Here is a 13,012-nt window from a genome sequence, read left to right as displayed (position 1 = left end):
ACCTGCAAGTTTGGTCTCCTGGCTGATAAACGTCCAGTTTCAGTATTGATGTTTAGAGAACAGTGAACGCGCCCATTTTTACATGATATATGACTCCCCTGCATCCACAAGAAGATAGCACCACCATCAGCCACTATATACTTTTGGCCAACACCAAAGATCTCTTCAAATAACTACCTTCACAACCACCACCACCACCACCCCCAACAAAACAAAAAAGAAAGAACATAACATGAACATATCAAAAGCATACTATCTTAAATCACATCTAAAAATTGTTTTGTATGTCACATTATCAGATGAAATTTTTTGAGAATTAGACAGAATTATATGTGCACCTATGGTTGTTCTGTTCTTATGTCCAAGATATCCTGTCCATAGATTAAAAAATTTAACATATGCCATAGTATCAAGTCACCTGTAAGGGAAGAATGAAATTGGATATCAAGGAATCAATAGAGCAAACTTCACAAAGGGCTGCAATTGCATGACAAGCCTCCCTCCCCTCCTTGCCTCCATTAAATGCTTCATAAGCAGATCCATAAAAGGATGTGTCTTTGCCATCAGAACTTGTGCTATCAGACTGATTTTCATATTCATCAATTAGATATATTTCATCAGTGGAGACCTTTCCAGCAAAAATTTTCAGAGCATCACCACAAACCGAAGGCCACCCACTAGCTGTATACATCTCAGTTGGCATTTGTACACCAAGACTGTCTAATTTAATAGTCCGATATTTAGAAGGAGACTTCTTGCCCTCTTCAATCACATTTTCAGTATTAGGCACTTTAAAGGTCTTTGATAAAGGCAGTGATTCATTTTGATCCTTTCTGCAAAAAAAATGAAATAAAAAAGAACTTACGGAATTGGTAGAAACCCAAAAATAAGAAACTCCTAATGTCAAAATACATAAGTGTGAGTCATCAAAATTGTGAGAAGGATGCAAGCATATATGTAGTTACAAATGACAATAGATGGGACTCAATGACTAACAATCATGCCAATCTATCAAGAGCATGGACTCAAAAGCCCCTGGAATGGGATTGTACTGTTGGTACCATACCATTCCGGTGTGAAACCAACACCAGTAACCCGTTCTGAGACAGCCTGTACATACTAGTCTATACTAATGAGTTCCCTGGTATCATAACAACCATACTGCAAATACCATCGGTATTGGTACCGTACTAGTACCTCACTATTTTGATGTTCTCGGTTTCAATATGTAGTTGGTATCCATACCATACTGATGGAAAAGAAGGGTATGGGATTCGATACTGCTATTTAAAACCTTGAAGAAGTGAATGTTTTAGCAATGATGAATGATGAGTAAAGACTCCCACATTTTCATCAAGGTTAAAAGCTCCTCCATGTAGGGAACGCCTAAACCTCTAAACCTCGCTTGATACACTAATCAAATACACCTATGTAAGAACCACATTGCATGGACCAAGTGAAAATGCTTAACTCCTCAACCAGGGTAGGATTTCAACTCTCTAGAGTCTAGAGTTCTCTAATAAATGTTCTAAGATGATTTTACATTCACATATTAGAAGGTTCATCTTTACGGACACGATGGTTTAGACATTATTCAAAGTGTTCCAACTTCCAATTCATACAAAACAATCATGTTGGACCCTCCTTACAGTTGTTAGCTGCATCCTTGGCCTTTATTAGTGTTCCAAGATGATCAGATAATTGAAACATTGTATAAAAGTAAACACTTATATCAATGATGTTTCAACTATTGCAGGCAACATGAAGCAAAAAGGGAACCTTCATTATCATGTTCACAAAAATTACAAGAGTAGGACATCATAAATTTACATGAATACAAATGCATACAACATGGAAGGTTATTATTTAGCCCCACCATTCCTTGAGCTGAACAGCAAATTGAGCCAACTTTATGGTGCAAACAAGAATGCAAAATGGGTACTTTGCTTAGATCAATACATGATGAAAAACGATCAGAATTGGATACGCCCTAATCCAAAAATTATATTCTATACAATCAGGTTTGAGTGCCAAACCTGGCCTTATTTATAAAGACAGAATTCTAGCCATTTTGGATCAAACCAGACCAGTCTACGCATAACTAGACCTAGAAAGTCAGCTCTGGCCCATAAATTCAGTCCTAGTTAAGCCAGACCTCATCTGAAGTAGGACACAGATTAAAGCTTGAAGCAGCCCCAAAAATAAACCTCTGTTGGTTCAATACATTGCGCGTCTTCATAGTTCCCTCCCCCTGAGCGTGATTTTACTTTTCCTAATTCCCAAGCAGATCGCCACTCCACCCGGCTTCTGGCCAAACAGGACTCTGCATGGGCCTCTGCACCCAATGGCCTCTCATGTGCATAGTACATATCCAGCTCTAGTTAATCTATATTATAAGCATTCTGTTAACAAACACAACTTCAACTCTATACATTTCAAGACTCAAATAAGCAAATTCAGTGAAACTTTAAAGACAGGATGTATGTTGTATTTCATGTTTTCTTAAGCATATATAGAGAGCGAGAGATGGACAAACAACTTTCTATGGTTAAACTGGGCTTGAATAAATAGAGTTTGCTGGCATAGTCAAGTGGCTCTGCACACTGTCACCACATCATCTGCACACCTGTAAGAAAGGTTTGAGAATATCAAGGTACAGGAGCCTACATCCTAGGGTTGGGTATGGTGCATATTTTATTGAGGATCATGACCACAGGGTGTTGATGGGTACACAAATAAATATGGCGAGCATGCTCTTGGTCTGCCTTCTCTCAGTTAATTTTAGAATTACAGAGTTTTTAAGTGCATAGTGTTCAAACCAAAATCTAAAAAATCCATAATATTTAATCCTCATTTAACAAAATTCCCCATGATTGTTTTCAACTAAAAACAAAATACAACTTAGATTTTTGAAGAAATAAGAAAAGAGGAGAGGATTTACCTAGCTAGAATGATCTCCTAGCCCAAAAAAAAATTTACAAGCAAACTTCAATCCTATGAGCCAATCTCCTTAAACACTCTTCCATTCTCCCTCACTTTATTCCCACCTTCAGATGGGGGAGAACAATTGCAAAAGGGACTATTTGGGGGTGGTACAGGCTCAGTCTGGTGCTGGTACAGGCACAGCTAGAGGCGAATAGACCACACTCTGCTGCTGAACTGCTCAATATGGGGTTGGTTTGAGTGATACAGGAGCATTTCTAGCAGTATTTGCCAAAACCAATGCCCCTTTTATACCGCCAATGGGTTGGTACAGTACGTAATGATGGGTATGTACAATGCCGACTAGTATCTAAAACCTTGCCCAAGACAAGATGGATTCACCCCCAAAAAATGCAAATATTAACTAATCTACAACTTTCCCAACTAGAGACAATTGAGACTTGCAAATTTTTTCTTGCGCACGACAAAACTCTTCAGAGCACTTAAACACTACTTTTCTGTCTAAAAAGACAGTTTCCCAAAACTACAATATTCAAATATTAAAGTTTAAAGTTATAGTGGTTAAGTCTTGGCACAACGGCAAGGTTGCTCTATAGTGTCTCGGGTGTCACATGTTGAAAACGTGGAAGCAATCTCTCTGCGTACGGAGTTAAGGCTGCGTACATCTAACCCTCTCCAAACCCTACAGTGGCAAGAGCCTCGAGCTACGAGCTGCCCATTTTTTTAACGTTAAAGTTCTAAGAAAAGGTGATCCAATTGCATATTCTAGATACCACTTTATGATATTCAAAAGTACATTGAAAAGTACCTTAAAATCAAGATTACATCACAACCATCTCAAGAATTTAATTGGGCTTACCAGATAAGTTGTACGCAGCAATTTTCATAATTGGTGCTTAACTAGGAATTTTAGAATAATATACAAGATAAAAAACAAAAAGACTGCACAACATTAATCAAGAAAAAGACTGGTATTAGGAGGAACATGGTATTAATTGACAGAATTTGAAAATTGTGCATTGACAGGAAGATGATGCAGATACCTATTTAGAGTACCGCCAAAAAAAAGCTGGCGGATTTGGGCATCACTGCCAATGTTCATGTACTTAGCATCAGGACAATACTTAGATGCCCACTTCCGAAATTTGTCTGCCACTACTTGTTGTTCAGCAATAGCAACTTTTTGGATCTCCGAAAGATAAGCTCGATCAACAAGCATTCCATCAGACTCCATTTTGACTAAAAGAACACCAAATGGACGCCAGTATTCTTCATAGAAATCATACATTGATCCTCTATTAACACCATCAAGAATCCAACCCATTTTCCCAAGCTTTTCCTTCAAGCTATCATAAAGTTTCAAAGTACTTATTGAATCTAAAGCAGAATAGCAAATCCATGGTACTCGTTCTTCTCTTTGAAGAATTTCAACAGGAGCAACAGTGATAAGCTTGCCTTCAGAGCCATCTTTTTTCACCTTTTTCTTACCAAATATGGACTTCATTGATATCTTCCCAACAACCAATTCCTTGTCACGAGATGACTGTTTCCTGGACATGACCCTTGAATCACCAGTAAGTGATTCAAGAGAATACCCACCGTCAGCTCTTCTTGAAGAATCCCATAGCCGTGCAAGATGCATGGTATCTGCATGGAACCCAGAAAGCTTGATCCCGTAGTTCTCTATAACATGACTATCAAAGCTATAATTATGCCAAACCTACAAAAAGTAGAAAAGACAGCATCTTTACTAATGTTGTAACTGTGGACAGTTCATGCATTCAACCTCAAAAATAATTAAAGTTAATCTCACATGCTATCCAGGTCATTAATTGATAAGAAAGTAGAACGCAACTTATGGTTTTTCCTCGACTGTTGTAAATAAGAGAGTACCTTCAAGTAGGCTTAAACATGAATTGCAAGTCAGCTACGTAAAGGTATGGTTAGATCAACATTTAGGCGCACAGGAGAATAATGTCAAATAAGCACTACACTTCAACATTCTTTTACATATAAAAGGAAAGAGAAACATCAAGCAGTTTAAAGTTCAAAATGCAAATGCCTGGTGGTAGGAAACTAAGTTTATGAATCTAACAAGTTTCAATTCATCAGTCTGTTTCGGCTAGATGGCTCATACGTCCTCAGTTATTGCTATCCAAGAACAAACCTAGGACGATCCAACTTAACTAGATAGTGGTTCATTTCATTTCTCACTACCTCAAGTAATTCTTCTTGGCTCTCCCCCACCATTGTTCTGACCTTTCTGTAATTGCGAACTCCTCAATACAGATGTTTAAAGCATGAATTGCACAGGTCAAAGCCAGCTTGAATACATTTTCCTCTCTCAATCCTCTATTTGTCACTGCTAGGCCCCATTCTGACCCTAATGCACCGAATAAAAACTCTAGTCTTAGCAAGCAGCTACAGCAGTAACTTATCTCTGATCAACTGCTCATGATCACCCAGTTAAGTCCAGCACTTTATTCTCATTAAGTTCCAGTTGTAATCAAGATTTGCATATCACTCAATAGGTGTAATTTCAGTTTACAATACCACTTTAGCCTTGTCAAAGGCAGCAAGAGCTATGATGTAATAATACTGTACATCTTTACAAATTACTATTGGAACAGAAAGGCCACATGCTGCTGGCATTTACTTGTTTGGAACATGAGACAATGTCAAATGTAGAAATTTATAGAATTGTAGCAAACATGCATGCCACCATAGCACCTCTGATTATACATGTCAATGAGGTTGGCAAAAGATACAAAGCCTACGCAACAAAGTGATGACATGACATTCAATATAGTCGAGACAACATTTGAACTATGTGATTGCTTGTACAAGAAAGAATCTTGTGTCATGCTAGAAAATCTAATAGCCCAATAAGCCAATCCAACTGGTAGTCAATAAGTGGGTCTGGATCCAACAAATAAGTCCCCATTCGCATCAGGTTTAAAGCCTAATGAAAGACACGATTTGATTTTAAAATCAGGATCTTGGTTGACTATTTCTGAAACTGATATTACAATCCTGAAGCAATAGTATTATGTATATGATATACGATACATAGACTTCTGTTTGTTACAAGTAAATTAGATGATCCTGTAGGTTATCAAAACCTCAAATTATATATATAGAGAGAGAGAGAGAAGAAAAATTGTTGACTTTTTCCTCTTGTTCACAGCACAATCCCCTGGACCCACCCACCCCCCCCCCCCCCCCCCCCAAAACCTCCTAGTATCTTCTTCCTCAACTTTGCCCTTCCTACTCATGCTTCTTGGACCTTGGCAACACTGTGCACCTATACATTGTGCTCTATCACTCTTGCTGTATTCTGTCACCTCCTCCACTTCCTCTTCTACCTCCCACCCTTCCCAACTTCACCCCTACTTCCCCCCTTCTTGTATCATCCATCAACTCAGCCCCTTATTCATGTAACACTAAACTGTCAACCCCCTCTCACTGCCAGCACATCTTCACCCTCCACTGCATCTTTCTCTAGTTTCTCTTCCCATCATCTGATTCTTTCCCTGCAAGCAAACCACAACTTAACTGAACCCTCCTTCCTCAACTTGCCTTTTCCTCAGCCCTCGAACTCTGCACCTTAAACCTTTCAATGTTGAAGTCCAGTATAAAGCTTGAAATTAGACCTAAACATGAAAGAACCTGATTAGGATCTAAATCTGATCCAGCTTTAGGCCTTGAAACCCTTTTTTTTTTTTGCTAAGGCGGGTAAATCATACCTGATGAGTACGAATACACCCAATAAAATCAAAAAATAAAATGCCTCGAAGTGCCCTGGGCACCTCCCCATCTCCAACCCATAGGATCCTCCCGGAGTGATAGGCCACATAAGCAGCCACCCAATTCACAGCCCCATTGGCTTCTCGGAACACATGCTTGGCCTAAATGGCCCCCCCTCCCTTAACATAATCCAGATATCACGGAGCAGTGGATGATTGCTACAGTCACCCCTAAGGCCCCCCTGGATCCAACTAATGCTTGTAGCCGAGTCGCCCTCCAGGATAATAGAGGTGGCTCGTAAGACGCGCCTGGCGTGACGAAGGCCCGCCCACGCAGCTCTCAGCTCCGCACCGGAAACTGAGGTGTCGAATAACTGCCGGCCCCCAGCGGCCACAACCCGGGCGTCCGGGTCCCGAATAACAAAACTTGCACCCCCCCTCGCGCCACCATTCAAAACAAACCCATCGAAATTAACCTTGAGAAAACTCGGAGGTGGGGGCTCTCAGATGAAAAACACCAACTGAGGTACTGCTAGAGCAGAATGGGAACCCCAGGTGTCCCGAGCTATCAAGGACCAGTCAACGGGTCTGGTGTGACCGAGATCCTCCACTAGCTATCAAGGACCCGTCAACGGGCCTTGAAACTCTTCAACAGATTTTTATCTACCTTAGTATCCCACCTTTACATGATGGGTTTGGTTTCTGATCTTGCATGGATCAAAGTTGAACCTGACTAATTATAGTCTTAGATATATGTTGCCATGGATTATGTGCTTAGTCATAGAAAAGACTTCCCCTATGGCTCTAACATATCCAAACTGAAGCACTTGGAAGGGGTGCATATGGGTCAGGTCGGTACTAGTTAAAGGTCAACCGACAACTAACCCAATATCAGTTCTCTATTTCTTGGAACCAAAACAAAACAAAACTATTTTAGAACCGAATCGAACCAACCCAACAACATCAGGTTAGCTCAGGTTGGTTATTGGATTACCCAACAATTTAAAAGAAAAGAGTATAATAATTTATTGACTCTACACAAGAAAATCCACTTACAACAAATAGTGAACAACATAAACCAACAAGCAATCCAACAATAGCATACAATAGTAATCGCAAAAAAAGCAAATTACAAATCTTGTACATAAGATGTCACAACAACAAGAAAACACCTACCATTTTATTTGACAAAACAAGAGTAAACAAAAACTACAAGTCTAGGATATAACGAACCATGAGATTTATATGCATACTATACTATAGGCTTTATATAGTATACTATAAATTTATATACATAATATTATATAATATTGATCGGTTTGGTTTGGGTTCGATTGGTTATCCAACCTCTTGACCCAAAACAAATCGATTCAATTGGGTGTTTCAAAATAAGAACCAGAACCGAATCATTATGTGCGAAAACTCAAGCCAAATCGAACCAATGAAGTTGGTTCGATTGAGTCCTCAGGTTACTTGGAAATATGCATACCCTACTTGAGTTCACCATCCACTAGTTGAAGTACCAACACCAATGCCTGTAAAGGTAAGCCTAAGGGCATCGACACCTTACCAGTATGCTATAATACTATATTGATACACAGTATACCTCTTGATGCCAAATGAGGTAATGTACTATGTTTTAGTAATGGTAATGGTATCAAAGGGCACACCAGTACCAATAACTTATTGATAAGGTATGGTCAATAAGCATCAATACTTAAATTCTAGGCTCCATTACTTTCTTATAACAGGTCAAGCTCTTATTAAAATACCTCTAAAATTGTTTTCTTAATGTTAGCATCATTTTTTTTATAGAGGCACCCATCATCTACCATATAATCAATATTCCTCATACATTTCCCCTTTTGCTATCATTTATGATATAATTTCTCACTTTTTTCTTTCAAAGTTAGCAGCAAAGAGGCAATTATATCAGCAAGCAGTAGATGTTAGTGAACAATCGATTCAAAAGCTGAAAATCTAAACTTAGAAAAACCACAGAACTAAACATTGCCCGCACTTGAGTTTATAGTAACCAAGATTTTTAAACTTAGTTTCAATTTCTGTTTTAATCATCTAGGTGGAGTCTCAGTTTAGACAGTATCACTCCATATTACGGTCCAAAAGGTAAGAAAAATTTTAATTCGAAAACTTCCTTTCCTCAATCTCAATCTTGATTCACGCAAAAATTCAGGATCATAATTTTTACAAGCAAAAAATTGAACAAAACAAATTGGCTCTGAACAAAACTTAAAACCTTTATAAATAACATACTTTAAAGAATATACAATAAATTGAATGGGAATAAATACTACATACAAATTGACATCCAATCAACAAATTCAATGACTAGAGCATATAGTAAAGTTCGTGAGACAGCACCTAATCAACATGTATGAAGAGCAGGATCAATGAATACTAGAGGAAAAAAATGCCTCAATATTAATATTTAGCATTATAACAAAAAGCTGTCCCTGATATTTAACCTTCTTAATGGATGGGTCTTCAAAGAATGGAGCAAATTCCATCAGAACATTTCGACCACCGTCAAGCACATCCACCCAAATACAAGATTTCCCATTACCGAAATCTGCTTCTGGACCAGAATAAATACTAAAGCATATGATCTCTCCATGACCAACAGGTGTCTCCTGTTTAACATCAATCTTGGACACCTGTGCAGAAATGTATTAGTTCAAATCAAATGAACTTTAAACCAAAAAAGCAGCAAAAATAAATAAGTCCGTACACTGTCTTCAAACTTAATTTAATATTTAAAAGAAACCATGCATTTTTATAAATGTGAAAAAATTATTTGTGTATTTTAAAGGCATATAAAGGCAGCGTCCTGTACACTATTTACACATGAAAATAGAACTAAATAGATTATGCTCAATGCTGAATCAAATTTGATTTTGAGGAGTTTTCCTACTATGATCATAAACCTTGCACTTTTCTATAGTGAAGCACTACAAGAAAAAACAGAAATATATGAACAGACTTTAACATAGGCAGCATGCACAACTCCTAATAAGCCATACATCTAACATAAGTATGCTCATCATTTAGAAAGGCATAAATCTTCTATATTTTGGATAGTGACACACACACACACAGAGACACACATATATATATATGCAAATTTCTGTATGCATCCTGAAAAAGGTATTGTAATAATTCTATTCACTACTCAGCAACAGTTAAGACAGCAGTGGACTTATTAGTATGTATCATATGATGATATATGGTTTGGCCCACTTGCCTCTGTATCACACGCATGGATGAAATTCCTGTATTTTGTCATAAGCATTTGAACTACTTTTTTTGCTGTTGAGATATTATCAACCACAGCAACTTTGTCATATATCTGAGCAAGCTTCTGTTGGTTTTCCCCCTTAGGCCCAATAAGGTTTTCGGGATGACTTCTTTGGTCAAGAGAAGTTTCAACGAAATGCTCAGTACTTTGGCATGTTTCTCTGTCTGCTTCACCTACATTGCCAGATCTAAGTCCGGCAAAACCAGAAAGAGGCTCTTTGACATCATCCATATGCTTCAACATCTGTGATCCATTGGGCTGGATCCCTTCCTCAACTGCCTGTGCCATTAGTGACTTTGAATGCCAAGGGGTATCCATAAGAGGGTTTTCCTTCAAACTTGTATTAATATTGCTGTCCATAGCAGAACAAGGAAGCATACTGCCCCTGATGGATGAATAAGTTGGAAAAATTGCCTTTTTGAAGCCATTCGCACTCTTAGAAGCAGTTTCATCTTGTAGGTCTACTAAGTCTTCTGATGATGCTAAAACACGGCCAAGAGCAATACCTTGACAAAGTTTGTCTCTCATAATTTTGCATGTCTCTCGATTCCAAGTAGATTTAGATTTGGAGTACATATCACGTGATGCATGCATAGCACTGTAAGCCCTTCCCATTACTTCATGATTGGAAGATAATCCAAAATCTGAAGAAAAGTTTTTAGGGCCATAAGGATTGCCATCAGCATGGTGCATGTCACTCCTTGTAAGAACTGGACCAGAACTACTAACCGGAGGTACAACAGGTTTTATGGAACCATAAGTCCAATTATCAGAACAGTGAGCCTCCGATTCTGGAAATGAATGATACTCCTGCCTACAACCCAAGATGCTTTAAAATCTTAGATAACCATAGAAGCCTGATGAAATAAGAATGCATTGAGAAGGTAAGCTAATACGTTCAAATTGAACAAAATTCATTCAGAGCCACATCGGCAGAGTAACATCATCCACAACATCATCAAGTGAAGTCAACAATAATACTGTACAAGGAGAATTTTCAAACTCATAGATGGAGCTAAATGGAACTAGCATAATCCTCAATCCAATAGCCTAGATGAAACCAATAGATACCTGTTACTTTCCAGATGTGTTAATGTTGATTTATTATGTCAAGATTATGATATGGTTTCCTAGACAACACCCTTATACAGCTCTTCTGAAACAAAGTTAAAATTAGTGTGCATCTAGAATTTGGCAAAAAGAACCATATGAAATGCATAACTAACCATCAAATCTTATAGAGTCCACAAAGTTATATGTCAGGTTATCACATTGACCACCCTATGTGGCTCTAGCAATTATCCCAACATTGGAAGAGGCAAGCTGAGATTAAAGACAGGTTTCAGGCATAATTCAAATAGGAAGTTGTTTATGCTGGATTAACAGATAGGAGCACCAAAGGAGAGAATCCTGCAAGACTTAGCCGTTGAAAACAGTTGTGCAGACCTGTACTGGATGCCAAATCGAAGTAAAGACATAAACTTTTTCAGATGGTTGGGACTCACCAGTTGCATTGTTCGCATTTACAATTTGAATTTAAGAACCTGTATGCAATCAGCATATGATTCCAATTCATCAAGAGCCAATTCCATGATGGATAGCAGGTGATCGTTGAAGAGAAAGAGAGAAAAATCAGACTTGTTGGATGGGACGGAAAATACACCTATCTGGATATCTACTTGATTTACAATTTCGTATATATAATTTGATTGATAGTTCGGCCGACTTCGGTGCTCTCAGCTTCTTTTCACCATTTGCACATGTCATGGACAGCACCATCATGCTTTCTAAGGACAAGGCCAGCTAATGTCATATTACCATGCAATTCCTTTGTTCCAAAAAAACAACATCTCGTGAAATTCCATTGGCAAAAGAACAATCCTTTAACTTATGTAACAAATGGATCAGAAATGCAAGCATTTCCATGGCAAAAAGCCCAGGAAACTTCCTGTGACCAACTCAGGGCACCTACAAGTGACTCGACCAAGGTCTCAAGTCTCAATCTACTGGGATCCCACTATCAGCAAAATTCAAAACACGGTGCCCGATTATAACAACCAGAAGTTCAGAAATTTCTGCATCACAAAACAATACTTGCCACTTACCTACCACCTACCCCAAGATTCCTATCACTTCCAGCCACCCAATTGAAATTAAGAAAAAGAACCAAAAACACACATGGGCATCTGGTATCTATCTATTCCAGCAATTGTTCACACCGGCACCTTCAGAGATGGTGAGTACATAGAAGTAGAGAAAAAGCAATACCCGACGACACCCAAGGCGGGTCGGAGGGGCGGCCGCGTCAAGCCCGTGACAGGGCGGCGGAGGGAGGAGGAGAAGCAGAAGGAGGGAGAGGGGGAGCAGGGCCTGAGACTGCCGCCGCAGGTGGAAAGCCCCATCGCCATGGCCCCCGCGACTCTCCCCAGCTTTCCACCGCCGAGGCCGCAAGGAGCCGTCTTGAAGTAAGAAGGGAAAGAGAGCAGCGGCGCAGCAAGAATGGCGCCTTGAGAGGGCTCTCCTCTTGAGGTCCAAGCTCGTAGCACTCTCCCCTTCTCTCTGTCGCTCTCACCGCCGTCCCCCTCTAAAACCCTAAAGAAGAGGGGATAGAGAGAAGGGCGCAAAGGTTGAGGAAACCGAAGATTTCTATGGCGGGCATAGATGCTCTCTATCCTTGTGTTCGCTCTGTTTGTAGAATACCCTCAAATATCTTCGGAATTATCTGTATGCCATTCTTTCAACTTTTCTTCGAAGAAATCATCAGCTGAAATCGAGCCAAGCCACGAGGGCTAATTTGGTAACGGCAACGGCGAAGGGATCAAAAATAATAATTTTTTTTAGAAATTATAGATAAATTATACTTTTATCTAACCATATAAATAATCTACATTCTGAGATTTTCACCTTCCATGTTTGTTTTTTCATGGACTAAAGTTTTTTTCTCCTAAACAAGTTGGACTTTATTACTCTCCATAGTATACTGTACCGTAACAAATCGGACCGAATA

The 13,012-nt window shown here is 39.0% G+C and overlaps 1 protein-coding gene across 4 annotated transcripts in view; it reads right to left on the bottom strand.

Annotated features, from left to right (window-relative positions):
- Positions 1 to 12,791, bottom strand: part of LOC103721207 (DNA polymerase I A, chloroplastic-like) — a 31,551-nt gene extending 18,760 nt beyond the window's left edge. For 2 of the 4 annotated variants that reach the window (XR_005507496.3, XM_088701512.2), the window contains exons 1-6: positions 12,274 to 12,732; positions 9,952 to 10,819; positions 9,176 to 9,364; positions 3,987 to 4,663; positions 419 to 833; positions 3 to 98 (exon numbers count right to left, since the gene is read on the bottom strand). Coding sequence is in view for 3 of the 4 variants with exons in the window: in XM_088701512.2 (XP_088557638.2) it covers positions 3 to 98; positions 419 to 833; positions 3,987 to 4,663; positions 9,176 to 9,364; positions 9,952 to 10,819; positions 12,274 to 12,413 (2,385 nt within the window). In the remaining variant the exon portion in view is untranslated. Of the gene's footprint in view, positions 1 to 2; positions 99 to 418; positions 834 to 3,986; positions 4,664 to 9,175; positions 9,365 to 9,951; positions 10,863 to 12,273 lie in introns of all 4 variants that reach the window. The other 2 variants (XM_039117213.3, XM_088701511.2) reach the window with 2 other exon arrangements.
- Between the last annotated feature and the right edge of the window lie 221 nt (positions 12,792 to 13,012).

This window comes from Phoenix dactylifera, chromosome 7 (genome assembly GCF_051530095.1).
Source record: "Phoenix dactylifera cultivar Ajwa chromosome 7, Ajwa_hap1_PhDact_Kaust_v1.1, whole genome shotgun sequence".
NCBI classification, from domain to species: domain Eukaryota; kingdom Viridiplantae; phylum Streptophyta; class Magnoliopsida; order Arecales; family Arecaceae; genus Phoenix; species Phoenix dactylifera.
This window is presented reverse-complemented; position numbering and strand designations above follow the sequence as displayed.